Genomic DNA, 23,098 nt, shown 5'->3' on the forward strand with positions numbered 1-23,098 from the left:
CTGAATGGTAATACCGGCAATGCCGAAATGCCTAGACCACAGCTACTATGACAGTGCTTTTGATTCTTCACGTTAAACCTTAAGCGGTAGCTCAGTAAACGTATTGGCGTTTGACTGTCATCTAGAAAATCCACTTGATAATAGAGTCTGTTCTTTGGACTTCTCAGAGACGCGATGGGCATATCGCCCTAATTCTTTCAGCTGGGAGCCCCTAATTTCTTTTTGTTATTTCATTTCAAGTAAGACATCATTGAGGAATTTCCGTCAATACATCTTATTAGATAAACCTATAGAGAGTCTAGCAATTATTATTTTCTTGATTCCTTAGGTCGTAGACTTGGAAAACTGTACTGCTGACAACAAGTGGCTAAATTTGCGAATGGTTCTCGGCCAAACAAAACGGCAATTGGCTGAACCCTGACTTGTGATTCTTTTATTCAATTAGTTCGATCTGTTGACTGTCTCTGACATTTGATCAGTTGTGTTCCTGATATTCGATCACTTGTACTGATTTATTGATTAGTTTTGTGCTTAATATTCGATTGGTTGTACTGATTTATCAACCAGTTGCGTCCCTAATATTTACTTATTTATTTTATTTATTTAATCTTAACCACGGTACAATTCACCAGCAATATAAAACCGTATGTACAATTAAAAATTTAAAACCAAGTATACATAAAACTATGTAAACTACATTAACTATCTTACTCAATATCAAAAAATAAAAGCTGCTTTCCATGAATGCCGTGTTTAGAATAATGGCCTAGATAACCTCTTTAATCAGTCGTTTGAATTGATTGAGGTTCCACAAAACTGCGCCACAATAGCTAAAGCTGTTTTTGCAGTAGTTTGTGCGCGGTTGCGGAACATTTACCTTATTCACAGAGTGTCTTAAACAATAACCATAGTCGCGATGGACAAATTTTGAGCAGAGATACTCAGGTGCTAGTCCCTGTAGGGATTTAAATACCATTGTTGCTCTTTCAATTTGCCTTTGAGAGTCAAGGGATTTCCATCCTAAGAGTTCAAACAAATTGTTGACATCAGCGTCGTAGTTAGAGTAAGTCAAGACACGGGCTGCTCTGTTTTGTAGTTTCTGCAGTTTGTCCTGCAAAGTTACTCCACAGTTTCCCCAATATTGCAGTAGTTGAAATGAGGTGTACTAGGGCCTGATAAATAGAATGTAAGGTCCCACAGGGGACAAGATGCCTGATTCGCTTTATGGCCCCAATACCGTAAGCACTTTTCTTGGTTAATTTATCAATATGGCTTCTCCAAGTAAGGTTATCATCAATAAGCACTCCTAGCGATTTAGCAGTAGTAATATGCTCAATAGGAGAGCCATTGATTGAAGGTCTATTCGATCAGTTGTGTCCCTAATATTCCTATCTGTTGTATTGATTTATCGATCAGTTGTGTCCCTACTATTCGATCAGTTGTACGGATTTATCGATCAGTTGTCTCCTTGATATTCGATCAGTTGTACGGATTTATTGCCCTTATCCGAGAAGACTGGAGAGTGTAACCATTTTCGAAACCATTTGCAGATGTCATCACAAAAGGAGCACGTTCTCCTTGGTTATTAAAGACCCCGGGTGTTTGTTTGGATATTAGGGACACAACTGATCGATAAAAACAGTATATATACTGATTGAATATTATAGGCCGCGGGACACAACAGGTCGATAAATCAGTACAACTGATCGATAAAACCGTATAACTGATCGATAAAAAAGAACAACTGATCGAATATTAGGGACACAACTGATCGATAAATTAGTAATATTAAGCACACAACTAATCAACAAAACAGTACTGATAGAATGTCAGGGGCATGCACAACTGATCGAATGTAAGAGACACAACTAATCGATAAATCAGTATAACTGATTGAATATTGAAGAAGTGACTCGCAACTGATCAAGAAATGCTAATTATCCAAACTAGAAAGGTCACTTAGTGAAGGGAGCATGTGACTAACTGATGAGTGGGCCAATCGGCAGGTATAATTAATTTTGAAACAAACGGCGCGCCAAAAGTGCTCATGATCGCAAAACACGACACCTCGAAAGCTACAGCAACAAGGTCCCTTTGTAAGCGTCAGCCAAGGTCACTTTAACGCTACAAATATGCAGACCGGTAAAATAATTAAAATCGATTCTTAAATTTAAAAAAAAATTGACCGTTAAAATTTAAAAAGGTTGGGATGTTTAAAATCAATGATCAAGTAACCAGTCATATATTGGTTCAGTAATAGGGCACCAATAAGCCAAAAACCTTTGAGAGACATTTCTAGGCTCCGTGTAGTGTTTAAAGACTGGCTAATGGACTACGTTTCCCATAGTTGCAAATCTTTAAGGTGATGTTTTATTAAAGAAAGCTTAGTTATAGCTGTTTGGCAACATAGAACCGAAATTCTTAGAACACTAGTTTGACTCTTCTGCACACATATTTCACTGAAGATTATCGTTGGGGTACTCTCTGGGATCGAGACGCCAGTGGCTACATTTGTGAACAGTTCTTGGAAGAAATAAAGAACAACTATGGGAATGTTAAACAAGAAAGCTCTGTGGCACGGTTCCAAATCTTACATCTACAATACAATGCTGAGCCTTCTTTGGCCGAGATGAAGAACTAGAGAGGTGTGATGCCTCATCGACTTGATAAAGGTGAAGAAGGTGAAGGTGAAGCCCTTTCACAGGCACAAAATTGTCGGACAGAGTTTCTTTTAAGCGTTCTATTGAATATTAGACCATAGGTCAGGTGGAGAGCAATGAAAACTCAAATACTCCTTTTCTTAAAAGCAGATATACGTATCTCACCATTAACAACCATAATAGGAGTTTTTTGTCTTCGACTGGGAAACACTTTCTTGGAGGTGGCACGCAAATTTTGTGGAAGTTTTCCCCGCAAGGTAAAGCTTCATTCGAAGGGAAAGGGATACAAGAAACAAAAAACACGACCACATCTCCAATTTCTGAGACTTTGGTGCATTAATTATCATTGTCGGCTGCTGACGACAAGTGGCTGAATTTGCAAACGGTTCTCAGACAAACAAAACTGCAGTTGGCTGAACTCCGCAATTCTGGGTACGAACACATAAAGCTCTGTAGCACAGAAAATCGAGCAACGTCAGTACGTCGGATACTGCAAAAAAAGCTCGTGATTGCGAAATGCGACATCTCGAGAATCCCTTTTGCGCTCCAAATATCCAGATCAATAAAATAATTAAATCTGTAAAATGGCCGGTAAAAGAGAAGTCCAGGATGTTTAAAATAAATGATCAAGTAACCATTCATAAGCCGAGTTTTCATAGAAATGTGTCCATCCTGTGAAAAAAATTGATTGAAACTGAAAGGCTTTTCGTGGACTAGTCAAATCCTGACACTGCCGAGATAGGCTCAATGACTCCACTGATTAAACAAAGATGCATTCATCTCGGGGATTTAACCGCCAGTGGCTGCATTCGCGAACAGTCCTCGAACAAACAAGACGCCTAATGAAGCTCTGTGGCACGGAAATCTTTTATCTGCAATTCAAATGCTGAGCCTCCCTCGGCCACCTGCGAGAATTCAAAGCCTTTTCAAAAGTAAGAAAGTGTCGGACAAAGTTTCTTTTTAAGCATTGTCCTGCAAGACCATAGGTCAGATAGAAAGCAGTGAAAACCAAAATACTCCTTTTCTTAAAAGCACTGAGATGTACGTGTCTCACATTGACCGGAAACACTTTCTTGGAGGTGACACGCAAATTTTGTGGAAGTTTTCCCCAGGAGTTTTCCCCCACAAGGTAAAGCGTCATGTGAAGGGAAAGGGATACAAGAAAGAAAACCACGACCACATCTCTCATTTCTGAGAGTTTTTAGTTCATTATGACCCTTGTAGGGCAGCGTCGATGCCGATTAGCCACTGTGACAAAGCCGCGGGTGTTATCTACTGCTGACATTTGTTCTCTCGGAGAACTGAACTCCAGTACAACTCTGGGTACGAATAAAAAAACCTATGCAGCGCAGAAAATCGAACGAATACCGCGAACTTGCTTGCTCATGATGATCACGAAACACGACACCTCGAAAGCTCCCGTCGTTGTTACTCAGAAAAATCCAACATTAATCACTGCCTTCTGAAGTTTGCATCTCAGCAACATTTATTTGCTCTGTCAGGAGAATTCCTCCTCATTTGATTGGGTTGTTTTTGAGAGCATATACAAGCAATAAGGATGTTGATTGGCTGAAAACGAGAACAGTCAATTAATTTTATAGTGACCGGCGTCGATGATATGAAATGTTGTGCAAAAGTATTGCAACCAAAAAGCGTGCATGGCGCTCTTTTAATGTCGCGAACTTTCGTCGAAAAATAGCTGCAGTTCGAGCGGCGTCTTGAGCGATGATTCACAGGAACAAAGTACGATATTTTGTCAAATTTTCAGTACCTTGACGAAAAGTCACGATCATTAGCTGTATTTCACCAACCAACACGCGAAAGTTCCCTGGAGACAGAATACGAGTTCACCAGGGTTCGTGCTAAATTTTTCAATGTGGCTGATACGTTGACCGGAAAAACCGCGTGCTGAAACGTTCAGTGTTTACGAGTTTAGCCATCATTAACACAATAAAAGACCAAAGGCATCTCAACGATACGCTTAAAAAAAAAAAGCGAAAGGTTTAGGAGAATAATCTGATGGGGTTGTTCGACGATAACATAAGAGCAATAACAACGTTCATTGGTGGAAAACGAGAACAGTTCTCCATTCTGTAAGCATCTTGACGCAAACCGCCTGCCGACGACCTGTCAAGATTGTATGACACGATATACGTGTTAAAATCGTGAATGTTGTCCGGCTTGGCGGGCTAGTGCGCGCTCAGGGTCGACGTCATGATCAGTGGAAGGTGCTTAAGAGTTGGGCAGAAGGACGAAGATAAGTGCACCAAGCTAGTACTGAAATTAAATTTGTCGCAAAGAGGTAAGACATCCTCTGAGTGGCAGAGGCGTTATTCGCTGAGATTGTACAGAAACAGTGGCTGAAAAAGCGTGTTGGAAATTTTGGTGCGAATTTCAGGGAAAAGTATAATCCGCTTTCTAGTTATGGACCAAGGAAACCTAGTGAATGGAAATTTGGACAATGGATCGACTCACTGTCGGTAAGTTTCCGTTTTTCATTGGCTTTACAGGAATGTAAAATGGAAAAGCAGAATTTTACGTTGCCTTTCCCGTAATATGCAAGTGTGTGGAACAGTGTGTGACTGAATTAACACGTTTTAATTTGAGCTTACTATCACCCGTATATTTTTATGCCGATAATCTTTATAGCTAAAGGACCACATAAACATCGTTTTTGTGAAGTAAGTCGAGATTTTAACTTGGGAATCATTGATCAAAGACTATTGCCCAAACTCATTCACATGTGGCTCATCGATGATGATTAGCAAACATTCAAGAGTAATTGTTTATCGGTGATTCACGACAGATCCTTACCAGACATGTTATTTTAATTGAAAACTCACCAGTTCTCATTGGTAGATACTGAGAATTGTTTCTTGAGACTGAATGTGATTTCATGCGCCCTGAAAACTGTTCTCAGGGTGAGAAAAACATTCTCAGTTTACCGATAAATGTGCTAAAAACACGGACGATAGTGGATGGGCCCATTTTAGGGTCAAAATTTGTCACGCAATCCATTAGGAAAAGACAGAGTCCATTTTGTGGCGCAACTTGGACTTTTCTTTCCTTCTTTCTTCTTTTACATGTTATTCGCTAGAAAGGTAAAATGAAACACGTAGGTACAAGGCTAAAAACTATAAAATAAAAAAGACGTTATTTTTTTATAGTTTTCCTTTTTCGTCTTTATAATTAAGGTTTGCGCGCAAAACCATTTAATAGGTACGACTTGCGGTCAATTAAAAGGTTTCGCGTGAGCTTCCTTATCTCTCTAATTCGCTATACAGATGGCTAAGGTTAGAGGCTAACAAAATGTCGGTTATTCAGCATTATTCTGTTACGCATGGCTTATTAGAGAAAACAAAAATGAACAGTAAACATTGCGACTCTTCAGAGTGAGATAAAATGAAAGCGCTTTAAAAGTTCACACGGTGAACCTAATTTTGTTTCGGCTTCTTTTTTTCTTTCGAGTCAGTGCTTTTCAGTGTTTTGATAGCATCTGCTATTGTCCATCTCCATGTCTTTGAGTATTTACTCAAGTTGTTTGTTTGAACGACCGGGTTGTATTCAATGATAATGTATTTCGGTTTGCAAAACTCATAGGCCTTGGCAGTTCAATGCTCATCGACTCCAATACTGAGCGTAAAAACTTCATTATATTCATTCGATTTGAAAAGAATTTTATGAAAGTGCTTTAAAAGTTCACACGTTGAACCTAATTTTGTTTCGGCTTCTTTTTTTCTTTCAAGTCAGTGCTTTTCAGTGTTTTGATAGCATCTGCTATTGTCCATCTCCATGTCTTTGAGTATTTACTCAAGTTGTTTGTTTGAACGACCGGGTTGTATTCAATGATAATGTATTTCGTTTTGCAAAGCTCATAGGCCTTGGCAGTTCAATGCTCATTGACTCCAATACTGAGCGTAAAAACTTTATTATATTCATTCGATTTGAAAAGAATTTTAGTTATTTTGTTTCTGAAATGTTATTGGGTTATGCGGCTAATATTACTGGATAATGCTATCTTGGTTATTCGTTATTATCCTGTTATTCACGAACAGGTTTCTCATTGGATATAACAGAGCATAAAGTGGATAATGTTAGCCAAACTTGGCACCCTCAAAAATGATCACCTCTGATTGGTTCTAATGGGCAATAACATCTAATAGTGAATAACATAAAATAGTACCAATTACTTTGAAAGAGTACCAATTACTTTGAAATAGTGTTACATATAATCTCATGATAAATAAGCCAACTTTGTGCCATGACCAATAAGGTATAGATAAGTTAGTTAAATTGGTGTGATAATTAAATGTATTATAACATAGTGCGTATGCTTGCCCTATCTAATTCCTATTGAGCCATGCTGTGGTATATATCTCTATACGTGCATGACCAAAAATAGTATTTTATGTTATACTGACTAGCTACTTACTGTTTGTTTGGAAGGACGTATAAAAGTTCCCCTGGCAACTTTTTTGGAGCCATCCATGACAATTAACTCTTCACTGTGGATTCATGAACAGAGGGTAATATCAATGCCATTCTTGCCATCAATGAACAAACGTGATGTGGCTTGCAGTTTAATTTGGTGTCTTGCCTAATTACTTACGAAGGTTTAAAGGTGAAACCAGTCTCCTCCTCATCATCAGCCCTTGCTACCAGGAGGGTGCTATTAAGGGCCTTTTCAACCACATTAAGTGTTGTATTCACTGCAGTACTGTGGGAGTTTTCAACAGGGCGCTTACAGGCTTCATCTTTGTACTTGTTAATCTAGAAGAAAGTGTAACATAGGGACTTGTGATTAGCTACCTGAGGAAGGGTTGCATTTTATTTTAGAACCTAACATAAAAAATGTATAAATGTATTATCCTTTTTTATAATGGAAGTGTGCTTAGCTGTTCTTGCTAGTTTGCAGGCACCTCACTGAAATAATTTCAAACAAATAATCTAAAGACCTGTTTACATGGAGGGAGGGTGGCCCAGCTAACCGAGCTACCCGGCTAGGAGGGTTAAAACATACCATGCCTTTACATGCAACTCACCTGAGCGGGATAGTCACTGAGCTATTTTTAGAGCAGCCGTGAGAACAGCAAACAATATGGCGGACAAAAGAAAGGTTTTGGCAGCAAGTTTTATGATTTTTCCACCACTTGTTCCGCTAACGGCCGCTTTTCATTGTCTGGGGCTATTAGTTTGCACTTTATTAATTGAGCGTAGCCACTAGAGGCAGTTAATGTTAAAATCTGCCTTGGAATATAACTTTGAATATAACGGTCTTCTCACCTCAGCTAGCCGAATGCCCCGGCAAGAATCGTTTTCATAGCAAAAAGCTATCCTGGCTAGAATGGCGCCCCGGGCAGGCAGGCAGGCAGGGTGACCCGGCAAGGCGGGTTACCCTGTCTAGCATGTAAACGCCTCAATGCATTTTCTAAAGAAACGAATGAGAAGTTGGCTCACCCAGGGTAGCTCAGTTAGCCGGGGCACCCTCCCTCCATGTAAACAGGCCCTAAATTGTACAACAAAACAAGGTCAAAAATCCCAACTGGCAGGAGACAACCAAAGAAAAAGACTGTGTTTATAGTGGAAGTGCACTTAACTATGCAAGCTAGTTTACAGATATTCCACTTAAATCTAAAGAGTCAAATAATTCAAGTAAACTTAACATGATAAGAATCCCAACCGGCAGGACGCAAACCAGTTGGCTATTTACAAGGATGACCAAGGAGTTGAACCAGGCACTTTCCCAGAACAACACCAGCTAGTGGCCTGAGAGGGATAAAGGGATTTGAACCTGGGTCACTGCATTGAAATCCAGCGCCCTAACCACTCGGCCACCCTGCCTCCCCAAACGTAGAGTTTACTCTTTTTAAAGCCAGAAATTTGAGTATGGGTTGTGGGTAAAATCCGTTCCTTGTGTAATCTTCAATTTTCTGTCTTTTAATTAAAGTTTGGAGACAAAGGAAATTCTGAATTTTGAATTGAGAGCGGCGGGGTTGGCGCAGTGGTAAGATCTCTGCCTTCCAACCCTAAGGTCCCGGGTTCCATTCCCGGTTCTGCCGAGACTGGAATATTTGGCGACCTTCTTTCCCGCTAAAGTTCACTCAGCTTTCCATCCTTCCGAGGTCGGTGAAATGAGTACCAGCATGCATGGACTGCTTAGAAGCGGCTGCAATTTGCGCCTGTATATGCTTCCAGTCCGCTGGGGGTAAATTGATCATTGTAAAGCGCCCTTGAGACGTTAGTGATAAGGGCGCTATATAAATGCACCACTTTACTTTTACTTTACTGAATCAAACTAGGTTAAATACTGGTTTAAGCTGAGAACAGATGCTACCTACTATATTTATATATGCCCTGCATATGTATATGTAGCGTATACAAGTGTATGATCTTACCGGTTGAGCCGGCTTCCAATATTTTGTATTTTTAAGTTGATTTCTCCTGAAAATCAAGCTTTCAGAAAGCTTACTCCTTATGATGTGAGCATGGCCTTCCAATTGGGGAAGTGCACTGATTACCTTCCATTAAACAAAAAGTCAATGTTATTTTAATTACTTAAAATATATTGGATTTTCAAAATTATCTTGAACTGTATGCAATACGAAATACGCCAGAAAACATTGCCACTTAATAGCAAACACACAATAACAGCTCCTTCCTGATTTCTGGAAATATTTTCAAAAAAGCAACCGTTTATGTTTAGGTTTTTGTGGCTGAGTTAAGTCTATGTTATCAAGTTTTGACAAGTACTTGCCATATGCATTAAAGTTAAAATTGCCAAAGAAATTCAATTATGACAAAATCATACCACTCAAAGGCATTTACATTAACAGTTGTTAACTTTGAACATGTGTTGTACATTTGATCAGTTAAGACAACACAAACTAAACAAACTAAACTAAACTAAACCCATTGTGGACATAGAAAGAAAGTACCCACATTAAATTTGATTAAAATTGACTTCTTTTCTCTGGGAAGCTTAATAACCATTAAATTCCGGCATTTTATGTTGGCCCACTCTAGATCTTTAATCAGCCACAAAATAAGTGGAGACGCTTTTTGTCCTTAACATAATTTTTTAAGTATTAATTAATTTTGTGGATCACATCCACTTCAAAAAGGAAAAAATCAAGCCTTCTTTCCTCCTAAACAATGTTTCAATTGGGCCTTGTTCAAGCTACCTGTCAGAAACCAACACCCCCGGCCAACATTGGTTCACCACTTCACTGATAGCAGGCTTCTAGAACCGAGTGTCACCCAAGTGCAAGTCATTCTGCGTGCGCAAGGGTAAATTTGCGCGCGTTTTTCAAATTAAATGGTGGCATAAAAAAAAAGGATTTGTCATGAGAGAAACAGCTTTTATGTTGTAAAAATCATTCTCCAGTGAAACAACGTCGATCGGGTGCATTTATCTCCCCACTGTGATACATATTTCAGAGTGTTTACCCCCACAACTTTATTTAATTACTGGGTAGGTTTATTACGAAGATCTTCACGATCATGATCAAGGACACAATCAGCCGTACAAACCAGAAGTACCTAACACATACAATCGAGACTATTTCGTGTTTTGTCTGAGTTTATGTTAATTAAGGCTCGGGAAAAGGGCAGGACAAAAATAATTGAAGGTCAGAATCAGTCGTCGCAAATTAGGCTTAAAAATGGCGGGTAAAATAAGTCAACTTACCGGGAATGTTTGTTGGGCTTTTGATCCTTTGCTCTTTGCCCCTCGTTTAGCCAGGAGATCTTCTTCGGTATAAGCAGAGGAAACGATATTGACCGTTTTCTTCTGTGGACACTCCTCGTCAGAAGCAGAGGATGAGCTAGCGCTAGAGCTCTTGCTTGAGTTCAACGCGTCCGTTTTCTCGTTGTTGGAGGTAATTTCTGTCTGTGTCGCTTCCAAAACGCTGGACAAAACATCTGGGCTTTTTTTCAATAATGCAAGAACTTCTCTAGCTAAGATTTGCTCCTGAACTTCCACTTTACAAATAAAGAAGCCACGACAACGATATAGTCTTTCCTAAAGATTGATGAAAGGTAGATATGATCGAAATGAAAAACTACACTTTTCTTCACTTTTTCGCACCTTTCGTTTTGTAACTTTTTCATTGGATGAGAAAGTGTCACGTGCCACTTGTGTATCTTGAAACCGCGGGAAATTACATATATGGCAAATGTGGCGTCAAGTTACTGACGTGTACACACCATGTTTGGTGAACAAAAGGTAAACTTGCCACCGTTGGTCAAACAATGTTTTGAGAAGTTATGTTGTAGATTTTTGTCGTGGGAAATGCCATACTCAGAGCACCACAAAAGTGAGAAAGTTAGCACGGCAAAGAGAACTAGAAGCAAAGACCTCATTTGTCCTTGTAAAAATTGCAAATCCAAATGCGTCCAATCGGTTAAGTTACTACAGAGACATCTAGAAGTGTTTGGGCGGTATTCATCTGATGAGTTTTCTGAAAGTGGGAGCGAGAATGAATTGTTGGTTGAGTCGAATGATTGCAAGCATGAGGGCAATTATTCTTTTGCGGAACCATCAGATTCAAGTGCGGAAAGCAGCATCAAGGATTTCAAACGACATAGAATAGATTCACATTCAACGAGTAACAGCGAGCAAAGTGATAGCGAAGTAAATCGAAGTCAATTCGACATTACGACGTCACATGCACAATCAAGTGGTAATAGTGACAATGATTGAAAAAGCGTTTATTAGCACAGCCAAATAACCTTCCCTCGTCGTACGATGAAGCCTACAACTTCGTCAAGCCATTTGTGCTTCCCACTCAGACTTATCACGTTTGTCCGAATGACTGTGTCATCTTTCGCAAGACTGACAGATATGATTATTCAAAGCTGCAAAAGTGTCCCATTTGCGGATCTAGTTGATATTGGGCCAACAAGAGTGCTAGAAGAAGATTCCTTTATTTTCCTCTTGGACCTCGTTTTAGGAGAATGTATGGAAACGCAAGTATTTCAGAAAAGGTCCGGAGCCATGCTAGTGACCGTGATCCGAGTGAAGACCCTGCTATTATGCAGGATATTCATGACTCTCCTTCCTGGAAACAAGCTTTCTCTGAGGGAGGGTTCTGCAATGGTGATCTCCGAGCAATGATGTTACAACTTTCAACTGAAGAGGTCAATCCGTTCAGCGGCAATATGGTTAATTACTCCATGTGGCCAATTATGCTTACTATGCTTGACCTACGTAGGAACGTACGCAGTCTGTTTGAGAATATCATGCTAGTTGGTGTAGTTCCAGCTCAAACAGACGGCCAAGAGCCAAAACACCTTGATCCGTACCTCGAAATAGTTGTAGATGAAATTCTGGAACTTTCAGGTTCTACATTTTTTGATGCCTCCAGAAATGATTCATTTACATTCAGAGTTGCTTTGATGAATTATGTTCTTGACTACCCTGTTCTGGGGAAAGTTTTCACAGCTGCAGGCCAAACTGCCTTACAAGGTTGCATGTGGAGTGAGCTTAGAGGTAACGCAACTGATAAGTTTTAAACTAGTCAGTCACTAATAATATAGTTAAACTCTGCAACTAATTAAGAACCTGTATTTTGAGGACCTGTTAAGCTAAAATTTGCCAGTTTAGCCCCTTCTTTATAAGAACCTGTTTAGCCTAAAATTTGAATCTGGTTCTTCTCTTGTAAAACCTATGGAAAATTTCTGTACATTTGGGCAAATGCGATAGGTCAACAAGGTGTTATTAGTGTTTGAGAGTAAAATCAACTGTTGGAGCTGATTGTGATAGGACAAGGAACTACACCTGTACAACAAATGTTTGATGGTTATCTTCTAAAGTAGAACTTCAAAATTCTTGAGGTCAGTGCTTTAGTTCTTCTTTTTATGGTCATATTTTTACATCTAATTCCGTATGGAGATTTTATATGAGGAATAAGCTGAACCACTTAAGGTTACTGTATACCTTCCGATCGGCAATTTACTCCAAATTTGGATTTTTCGGTTAAAGTAATGACCGAAATGGGATCTCTAATGTAAAAAAGAAATTATTGGAAAAGATTAAATATTGGGGGAGAAATGGCGGTAATTGCATTTTGGCTGGAAGTGAAAATTTGGCGCTGTTTTTTCAAATCAATTTTTTCACTTGAAGCGGAGACTTTAAAGAGCTAAAACTCAAATGTAATTTGTCCGATGGCCGCCAAATTTTGACAGCGGTTAGATGAACATATAAACAACAAAAACGTGTCTCCGAGATTTTTATTTCTAAATACTTTTTTTTCAAGAGCGATTTCTGTACGATCACTCCACATTTTTTTAATCCTATTTCAAAAATGTTCAGTAACTTTTCACTGAAATTGAATATGACAAATCGCAGACACCTTTTTTTAGTGTTTTGGCCCCGGAAACGGTGAAACACATTTAATTAGGAAAAAAAAAAATTCGCTTTGACATGTAACGTTTAAAAGGTGATTCGGGCGCCTGCATTTAGAAGTCGTGAAAAATTCGACAATTCATTTTTTTTATCAAAAGTTTTGGTATAGTCTGATAGCCAGTCCTGTAAGCTTTAATTTGATATAGGGGTTTTAGACATCTACAGTTTAAACTGGACGCACTACATCGATCGCTTGTATGCAAGACACCCCTAAAGGTGCATGGTAACCTTAATACTTTTAACTTTATTGTATTTTTTTCTTAGGAGAGTAAAAAGTTATTTACGAACTGAAAGAGTCTAAACTTGTGCTTACTATGTACCATTTGCTCAGTGCTCAAAATTAGCAGTCGTCCGGTCGTTCAAGATGTACTTTTACTGGGAAACCGATTTTTGGGTAAAATTAAGAGGCTGGTTGCCTGAGGAATAAACAACAGACAACCCAGTCAGTTCAAACAGAGAAAATAAATTAATCATAAATGGCACAAGACTTACGTGACAGTTTTCTATTGTCAATTTCCGATAATGTGAAGTTAATAATACTTTATTTGCCTCTAGTAGCAATAAAGATCAAAGATGCCATCTTGAATATGCCACAACTTAACCCCAGACTTCCGTGAAATTCAGTGGCGCACACTAAGAACTATGGGATATTCAAAGTTGACCGCCATGTGATTACTTCTTAAGCTGAGACAAGCTCTACATGGCGTGTAAATAAAGGTAGGATCGTTATCATAATTGTTCTCGAATTCCTTTCGGTTTTGAGTTTTTTGCCTTCAATTAGCAGTACCGAATACAAGTCTTTTCTTTCACAGAGTCGAAGTGTCGCGATTTTTAACAGGTGTAAAGCCGCCTTCTCAAAATAAAGCTAAACTGAGCAAGAAAGATGTTGTAGAAGGTAAAGGCAAAGTTAACATATAATTAATATCACTAAGAATACAAAAATGGATGTTTTTTTGTGTAGTGCACTAAAATGGGTAGGTTTTTCTAATGGGCAACCAAGAATTTATCAGGGCAACCAAATTTACAGGTTTGGTTGTCCAGCTTTTGAAATAGGGACATACAACCTGGATGTTTTCTTTTTAATTTCGAGCACTGTTTACTCAAGAACCTGTTTATGCTAACTCGGAAAAATCCAGTTTCTTAGTTGCGAGGTTTTATTGTATTGTATGCAACAGTGGTTACCTTTTTAAATACCACAACAAGCTGATTGGTTTATATACTAGTGTGATAGCAGCCTCATAATAAGTTGAGAAATTAGTACAGTAGCTTCGGTTGATTAATTTTGTTAGGAAGGGTTTAACAGAGTTTACATTTTGAATGATTTTTGGGTTTTTCAGCAGTGTCAGAACATTAAACCATAAATCATAAATCATTTGTATATTATCTTTTTTTTACAGGAAAATTTGTGTCTTCTTTGGACAAGGTAGTGTATCTGGAAAACAGAAGCTATATTAGTGAAGATCAGCCCTTGCGTAAACAAAAAAGGTCCTTTCCAGACTCCAAGCCAGAGAAAAGGTCCAAACCAGATGAAGTAAATATCAATGATATTCTCTGGGATTCAGTTGCCCACAACAGAGCAAAAAACAAAGCCCAAGCCAGTAATGTCACTAAAGCAACAGGATCACGAGGCGTGAATTGCTTCATGTTGCTGCCTAACCATGACAGGCCAAATCAAGCTTTTTTTGACCTGATGCATGACCTCAAAAATATCGTTTGCACATTTTTTGACTTAATTACCGTCAAAGGTGATACTCTAAAAGTTACAAAGGCGGAAAAAGAGTTGGGTCGTTTTCCAGGATGCTGGCCACAGGAAAAGCAAGTTGATGAGCCTGAAGCAGAAAAGGCTGTACAAAGTAGGTCTCTTAGCAACCTTTTATTGCACCTGAACTCTCTGGAACTCTAAAGGCATTACATGTATGTACATGTATGCCACATTAATATGTAAAGGCTTCAAGTATTATGGCCGGACAATGGAATTTTGCATTATCCACCACAAAATGTGTTTGACCACACAGTGTGAGCAAAGTACTCAATTCTTGCTTTATGTGAATAATTATCTTCAAATTATTAGTGTATAAATTGAACATGATAAATTTTCTTGCCAAAAAACTTGGAAAACCTGTGTGTGATGTAGTTTTCTATTAACAAATATTAATTCAGGCAGGCAACTTCCTTTTTCATTTTCAACTTGTGTTGGTCATGAAAACAGGCACATGTTTCCTTTCTCGTACTGTACTGCAGTTTTTAAGGTAATGTTAAATAAGTCAAAACCATAAAAGGTTTTGTGATGACTGATTCCTAGGTGACCAACCAGACCAGAAAAAATGACCAGAAAGACAGGCAAGTCAAAGAGCCAGAAAAACATGCTACCTGCAGCTCCATTCCGTTTATCAAGTGCTGACCTCAAACTGGCTGATAAGTGTGCATTAAATGTTCGCGTACCCTCAGGTTGTGGCTGGAAGCCATGTACGTTCTTCTGTAAGAAACCATACCTGAAGTCACATCACTGGAAACAGGTAAAAGTAATGTTGAGTAGTTACTGAAAAGAATGTGCATATTTACATGTATATACTTCTGACAAGCTGCTGTTTTAGGTCTTGATTGTTTAATGTAGTTGTTATAGCCAGCTACATTTTTTCAGTCATGAGATTGTTGAACTATATATGTTAGTTTTTAAATGTAAAAGAGGTACAGATCAGGCATCAGCTATAGTTGTGGCTTACCGCTGGGCGTTTTACTTGAAAAGCATCATTTTGAGATTTGGTTGCTTACGAAAATAATTATAAAGTAGAGTTGCCACAACAGTGAAGTTTGACAGTTACACGTAGTTTCTAACATTTTGTTACAGCTTCCTACAGATGGAATCTTAAAGTTTTGTTTAACAGGCCTTCTTGGACAAAACCAAAGGATTTCACTCTTCCACCTCTTGGACGTTCTTAGAACGATTTGCAGTGACAATCAGTTCTTGCAAGACCTGCCTGCCTTGGAGAAGGAAGTAAATGAAGTGTGTGCAAGGTTAGAACGTGACTTCCCTATCAGTGTTCAGGTATGTACATACATACATGTACCTTGTTTGGCATAATAAAAGAACTAAAGTGTTGGAATTCAACTTATTTTGATGGACACATCTTCTTCCAGACGATTAGTCTTCACATCTTGCGCCATTCTGTGAAGGGGATTCAGCTGTACGGCCCAGTCCATAGTTGCTGGATGTATTGTTATGAACGTTTTAACAGCTGGGTCTGTCAAAGGGTCAAAAATCGCCGTTTTCCGGAAGCTACTGTTATGGAAACATACAAGGTGAGTCCAAGAATACAATGTAGGTTTGAATAACAGGTGTACACTGTAAGGATGCTAAATTACTGTTAGCAGTACTAATTTGTAATATAAAACTAATAATCTACAAATATAAAAATCCCCTTTATTGAATGGGTGCCCCCTTCCATTGGTTAGCAATTTTTTTCATTCTGAAAACAAAAGCCTTAAGGGTTTTATCATGTTGGTAAACACAGGCGAACACACATGCTTTATAGATTTAATTTGAGTGGCAACAAAGACAAACCATTACTTTTTTTTGAATAACCTTTGCGTGTATATTTTGAGTACATTCAGTATATACAAGGGTATGTCTACTGGTATTCGTGGGTTCCACGTCATGCAAGTATCACGCAAATAAAAATTAAAATTGCTTACCATTCAATAAATTAAGTCAACAAACTGAAGTATTATACTAGAAGAGTAATAAATAAACATAGTGTCAAATCTTTTCGTTGACATGACATGTCTCTCAGAGGCAAACATGAAAAAAAAATCGACATTCAAACTGCTCTATTTTCAAAACGAAGCATGCTAAGGTAAAACTCAAAGTTTTTAATTTTAGTTTTTCTGACGTCATGTGCAACCCAAGAATACAATGTATTAATAGAGATCTTAAAGATTCATGTTTATGGCAAACAACAAGTTTTCCATTCACTGTACTTGTTGCCAATGTTTCCTCATGAAAAGAAAAGTTTCATGACAGGTTGATCCGTGAGATTTGTTTTGCACAATTTTTATCTGCTCATTTCCTTATTTGAAAATTTGCCAAATTAAACCTTGTTTTCCATTTGCGTTATATAGAGGTCTCTAATTTTATCAAAGTCTCACAATGGAAGGGATGGAGTAAAGTATAACGGCCCATCCCTAACACTGGAATATATGTGATCCATGTTTATACACCGTGACACCATATACTCCCTGAGAAGGGCCGAGGGCAAACTAAATATCCCAAGGCCCCGCACAAACTACTTGAAAAATAGCTTTAGCTATACTGGTGCAGTGCTTTGGAAAAGTCTGCCAGTCAGGTTACGGAAAGCAGAAACACTAGAAAGCTTCAGTGCTGGGCTGCGGAAGTCGGGTCATTTTACTACAATTAGTTATAGTCCTTAGATTAGATATGCACGGCTCTCGTGGAAAGCAGGGTTTTATATTTTATATTTTGTGTTAGTAAATAAGTAAAAAGTTGTAATATATAATTGGTTGTAATTTTAATTGAAAATATTAATTAATCATTATAGATATGCCTGATGAGACAACCGTGGATAAATAAAGTATTCTTCTTCTTCTTCCTGGCAATAATTATTATTGATAACATTCAATTTTTAAAAGGTCTTTTCCATGTACAGCAAGATCATATCGGCCCTGATTGTTCTGCACATATCACTCGAATTTCAAATGTACTAGAATAAAAATCAGTCCAGATCATCAAATCTCAGAAAAATTAAATCAGCAGAGAAATAATTATTAACACTAGGTAATGTTTTATTTACTTATGGATAGAAATTCTACGTTCCAGATTTATGAAGTACCAATTAGTTTAGTATGCTGTATTTTGTAAATAGGCAGTGATGACAATTTTAAATAAATTGTTTGACTAAACATGATATTGTGTATCTTTATTCAGCTATTTGATTGGGTACAGTTTATGAAACTTTCTGGACGCCTTTTGCTTTTGGATGTGGGCAATGAACAAAACACCAAGGAAACTCCTTCCAGTCAGTATCACCTGACTAAACAAGAAATGGAGGCCTTAATAGGCTGTGGTTCAGTTGCGGACAGGAAACACAATGTGAAGCAAACATTTTCCACAGAGAAACAACTCCATGTAAAGACATCTGTTTTAAAATTCTCCTCACTTGATTCTGGAGCTGTTGTCTCTTCTGTGGTGATCATTTGTGGAGACAATAAGACCCAAATTGGAAGGATAAGTCACTTTCTCAAATTGCATGACCAGCTCTCTGGTAAAGAGAAAGAATTTGTGACGGTGAAACTTTGCAAATCATGCCAGCAGGATGTGAGAGTCTTCTTTACTATGTAGACACAAAACTATTTGCCTTTCACCTCCACTTGTAACAGCTGTAGACGATGGTAATGAATCACTCTTATGGATTTTAAACTTTTGAGCAATATATATATGGATGGAATTATGTCAAATATTATTTTCACACTGTGCAGGCCTTTGGCCTTAAATTAATGAAGTATTTAATGTTGTTCGAGAATCATCATTTTATTCACATCAGTATAGACTGATTCTGCATTATTAGATAGCATTGTGCATACAGTACATTCAATTTGTGCATGCTACCAGAATTCAGACAAATCAGGTCAAAGTGGTTAAAGTGAACATTTTAATTAAAGATAAAGCATATTATAGAATTGAATTATGCATATGCATGTGATTATATCATATTTTTTTACTGATCAGTTAGTTTTCATTTCACATACTTTTTCACAGGATTTTTCTATTTCACACACATAACTCCTACTTGATATGCATGACGTGGGTGGATAAAGATATTGACATGATTTTTCATATAGTCTGTACCTGTGAAAGGACATGTGAAATTGATAGGAGGCTTTCACTTGTTATTTTCACACAGTCTAAAATTTCGCAAAATTTTGTTCACTGCATTTTTCACATGGTTAAACATTTCACATGTATTTCACGCTATCTTCACACATATTTCACATGGTTGACTCCAGTAGTGTTTAAAGATCCAATTTTTACTTTGGGTCGCTCGTGTAAAAATTACCCAGCTAAACTATACTATAGTACATGAAGGGACTGAGAAATTCACCAAAAGGAAGCTTTTGAAGCGCGATTAACCATGCACTCGAATTGGGCAGAAATGTTTTCTTCTACAGTTAAGCTTTCCTCAAAAACAGAAACTTATTAAATTGTGGCAGGTTTATAGATCCAATTTTTACTTTGGGTCGCTCGTGTAAAAATTACCCAGCTAAACTATACTATAGTACATGATGGGTTCATCGAAAATAGCCTTTTAAAGCGCAATTGTTTGCTTGAATTGGGCGGAAATGTTTTCTGCTACTGTTAATGCTGTGTTTACACTCAAGCGTTTACTAAGGTAAACATTAACTTACTAAACCCTGGTACATTTGTACAGTGTTTATACTGGCTCAAATAACTAAGGTAAATCTGTCATCAATCACAATCTTATTGAATTGGCGGCAAATTCTAAATCCACACATAAAATGCTCGCGTTTAAAAGAGAAGCTGTGGCTCTTGTAGTCCTCGCGTTCTATTTTCTTGTTCTTGATCAGCAAACCCAGGAATCAAGATTGCAGCAGCTCTTACTTTTGCAGCACCTAAACAGGTCGAGACGAAAGCGATTAATTCTGCTACAAATTGCCCTTCGCAAGACAAGGCGCGTTAGACGTGCGTGGTCGTGGCCGAGAAACCAATTCTGGTTTGAAGCTCTATTAAACGGAAATTTTGTTGAAGAATGGTGGAAGGAGAACTTTAGAATATCAAGATGTACGTTCGAATACATTGTCCGATTGGTTGGTCCGGATTTGGCAAAGAAGGACACTAGATTACGCGAATGCATACCGGTAAACAAGCGAGTGGCTGTGGCGTTGTGGCGATTGGCGACTGGAGACACATACAGATCAACGGGCCTGCAATTTGGTATTGGAAGATGCACGGCAATGCTTTTAAAAGCTGGTTTTTGTAAGGCCATTACCAAAAGAGCCCCTCAATTTATAAAATTTCCAGAAACTGAAGAGGAGCTTACCCGAAACATTTGCTTATTCGCACAGAAGTCTCCATTTCCACAAGTGGTAGGCGCAATTGACGGAAGCCATATCCCTTTAAAAACAGTACCCGTGAACAAACGAATAGAATACTTCAATCGCAAGCAGGACTATTCTATCGTAGTCCAAGCTGTTGCCGATGCGTCCTTTAAATTTCTCGATGTAAGTACAGGGTTTCCTGGCAGTATACATGATGCCCGCATTCTCCGATTGAGCAAAGTGCACAGTGAGGTCGGTCAAGGTAACTGGCTAAACGGGCCATCTAAACAAATTGGGGCTTGTGAAGTCGGACCTTTGCTTGTTGGGGACTCAGCTTATCCCTTATCAAAGTGGTTAATGAAACCTTTCAAGCAAACTCGTACATTAACCGAGAGTCAGTTGCAGTACAATTGTGCCCTCAGTCAAGCGCGGGTTGTTATAGAACAAGCCTACGGAATTTTGAAAGGTCGCTGGAGGTGTCTCTATAAAGCAATGGAGGAAAAAATAAGTAGCGTCCCCCTCACTATCATGGCTTGTTGTGTCCTGCACAACATCTGTATATTATTGTGGGAGACCCAAGCACTATAGACCCAGTTGAGGACGACTATGAGGATGAAGATTTTTTCAATGGGGATATGCAGTTGGGCGCTTCGGACATTAGAGATAATATAATGCAGTATCTATCATAGCCCAAACAAAACATTAAATTAAAGACTGCCTTTTAATTACCACTTTCAAAAGTACAGCTTCTTGCTAGGCTAAAACTTTGTTGCGTTTTTCAATATCCACTTTTTTGTAAATATGTATTTATTATAATCTTACTGTTACTGTTACGTTTTCAATGTAGAAATAGAGAATCTTATTTTTGCTAAATCATGTACCTAATTAATTGTAGTCTCTTTCGTTTTTTATATCTTGTATCACGAGAGGAACAGTCTTCCCTAAAATTAATTAACAATTTGTCTGGCTGATATTCCATTATTTAAATTCGTGCTTATCAATTGAGGCTTCTCTTTCCCTCGTTTTCTTGAAAAATGAAAGGAGACTCTGCTCGCAAGGAAATAACTGATTTCATTTAAACTATAATTCCTTCCATAAAAAATCCATATACATATAAAAACAAATTACAAACGTCCAGATTGTCACTTAATGATGATTATAATGATCACCGTCAACGAACAGAAACGATTGAAATGCAAGGAAAAAACGAATAAAAGACTCTACTTATTTATTCTTTGCCTTTGGTGACATCCTTAAGAATATTTCCTAACATCGCCAATGCATCCATTGAAAATTTTTGCTGTTGTTGTCTGCTTACCCTTTCTGCTTCAGCCATCCTCTCCATGAAGGCCTCATCCTTTCTTGTGTCCTTTCAAGGAACGAAAGGACTGCGCTTTGTTCCTCTGCGCCAGCCCCACCTTTGGTCTTCTTTCTAGGATTCTTTTTCGCTGATTTCACCGATTCTACTGCGCGACTCTTTGGATTGGGTGTGCTCGTGCTCGGGCCCTTTTTCCGCTTTTGTTCTTGAAAAACAGTGATTTCGCGAAAGCCATATCTGCGTCCTCTTCTCCAGAGCCATCAACGCCAGAAGTGCCAGGCGTATTCCTCTCCTTTGGGCGCGAGCAGCCGCCAATACTCCTCATCTAAGGCTCCTTTTCCAGCAAATCTTGATCAATTTCCGGGGAACTGTCAACGTGTTGTGAGCTTTCCAGTACGTGCTTGGGATTAACAGCTTCTCGGGTGCCTAAAATCTCATCCATATCATGAAAATTTCTTGGTATGAGCTCAGCTCCACTCTCGGTTTCCTTTTCTTCGTCTTCGTCGTCTCCTCCCTTTCCATATCCAGTGGTCCTTAGTTTATCTTTCACGGTCTTGTACTTTTTGGTGAGGTTCGCCATTTTATTTTTGCACTGCTGGGCAGATTTCTCGCATTCGATGTTCTCTCGTCTGCACCTTTCTTGCAGTTGCCTGGCGATAGACTGCCACTCCGGGGAATTGAACGACCGGTAGCGAAGTTTATCCTCGTTCTCGCCGAACAGTTCAATTAAAATCTTTTCTTCGGTGTCAGTCCATCGATTTTTTTTTCCTTTGCGCTCCGTTTTCAGCGTTTCCTTGACTCGATGTAGGCTTATCCGAATACTGCGAAGCCTGAACTGCATGGGCAGGCGAATGGGTGGATGGTGCCATCATCGCATCGAGGACATCATTGGCGGAACATAGTATTGCTGTGGCATGAACTGTTGATTGTACGGGGAGGGTTGTAACCCTGGTTGTGTTGCATAGGAAAATGGCGACAACGTGGAATATGCATCTTCCCTGGCGAAACAATTGATAGAAAATAAATACATGCGCGAGGATCAACAATCACCACAAGAAATAAATATTTATATGCACAAATTAGCTATACAACGGTGTTAACTTTACCTTTCGGGTTGGTCGCATTCGTAGGATTGGTGTTTTTGTTTTTTGCCATACCTTCTTCGTAGACCGAAACAGACATGGAAACTTGGTCGAAAAACTGGTCTTGAATCGAATGAGCCTGACGCAATCCCGACACCACAGGATGTGAAATTCTATGCGACCGCAAGCGGATGTATCTGTCATCCAAACCTTGGTTACCGACCTTAACCATGCCTGCTCGCAGAGTAGACCGAACTTTTACCTTAGTTAAACTTCTATTGTCTTGAATGGTGTTTACTACGGTATTAGTTGGCATTTACACACGCAAAATATTAACCTAGGTAAGTAAACTCCAATACCTCGGTAGCAGCTCAAGTCTAAACACGGCATAAGGTTCCTTTACAAGAGATAGTTATATTTAATTGTGGACATTTTAGCAATCCACACCTTGTTAGTCTGGTTTGCCGGGTTAAAACTGCCCACCTAAGGTGTAACTACTAGTACACGATGGGAGTGGAAATAATTTCACCGAAAACAGGAGCCTTTTAAAGCTTCGCGATTA

General features: G+C 38.7%; 1 protein-coding gene and 1 pseudogene across 1 annotated transcript; one reads left to right on the forward strand and one right to left on the reverse strand.

Annotated features, from left to right (window-relative positions):
* Positions 1-23,098, reverse strand: part of LOC138058172 (uncharacterized) — a 249,078-nt pseudogene that overhangs the window by 22,988 nt on the left and 202,992 nt on the right.
* On the forward strand, positions 13,750-18,756 carry LOC138051555 (uncharacterized). Its single transcript, XM_068897789.1, has 7 exons — positions 13,750-13,782; positions 13,878-13,960; positions 14,463-14,918; positions 15,368-15,581; positions 15,914-16,111; positions 16,204-16,365; positions 18,008-18,756. The coding sequence occupies exons 4-7, from the start codon at positions 15,390-15,392 to the stop codon at positions 18,419-18,421; spliced, it is 966 nt and encodes a 321-aa protein (XP_068753890.1). The 5' UTR covers positions 13,750-13,782; positions 13,878-13,960; positions 14,463-14,918; positions 15,368-15,389; the 3' UTR covers positions 18,422-18,756.

Source organism: Montipora capricornis, chromosome 1 (assembly GCF_036669925.1).
Source record: "Montipora capricornis isolate CH-2021 chromosome 1, ASM3666992v2, whole genome shotgun sequence".
Classification (NCBI taxonomy): Eukaryota; Metazoa; Cnidaria; class Anthozoa; order Scleractinia; family Acroporidae; genus Montipora; species Montipora capricornis.

Bases quoted from the DNA above. Each gene is read 5' to 3' on its own strand.
- LOC138051555 (XM_068897789.1), top strand. From the start codon at position 15,390: ATGACCAGAAAGACAGGCAAGTCAAAGAGCCAGAAAAACATGCTACCT. The intron at 15,582-15,913 runs GTAAAAGTAATG...ATTTTGTTACAG, and splicing joins AGTCACATCACTGGAAACAG to CTTCCTACAGATGGAATCTT. The intron at 16,112-16,203 runs GTATGTACATAC...ATCTTCTTCCAG, and splicing joins ACTTCCCTATCAGTGTTCAG to ACGATTAGTCTTCACATCTT.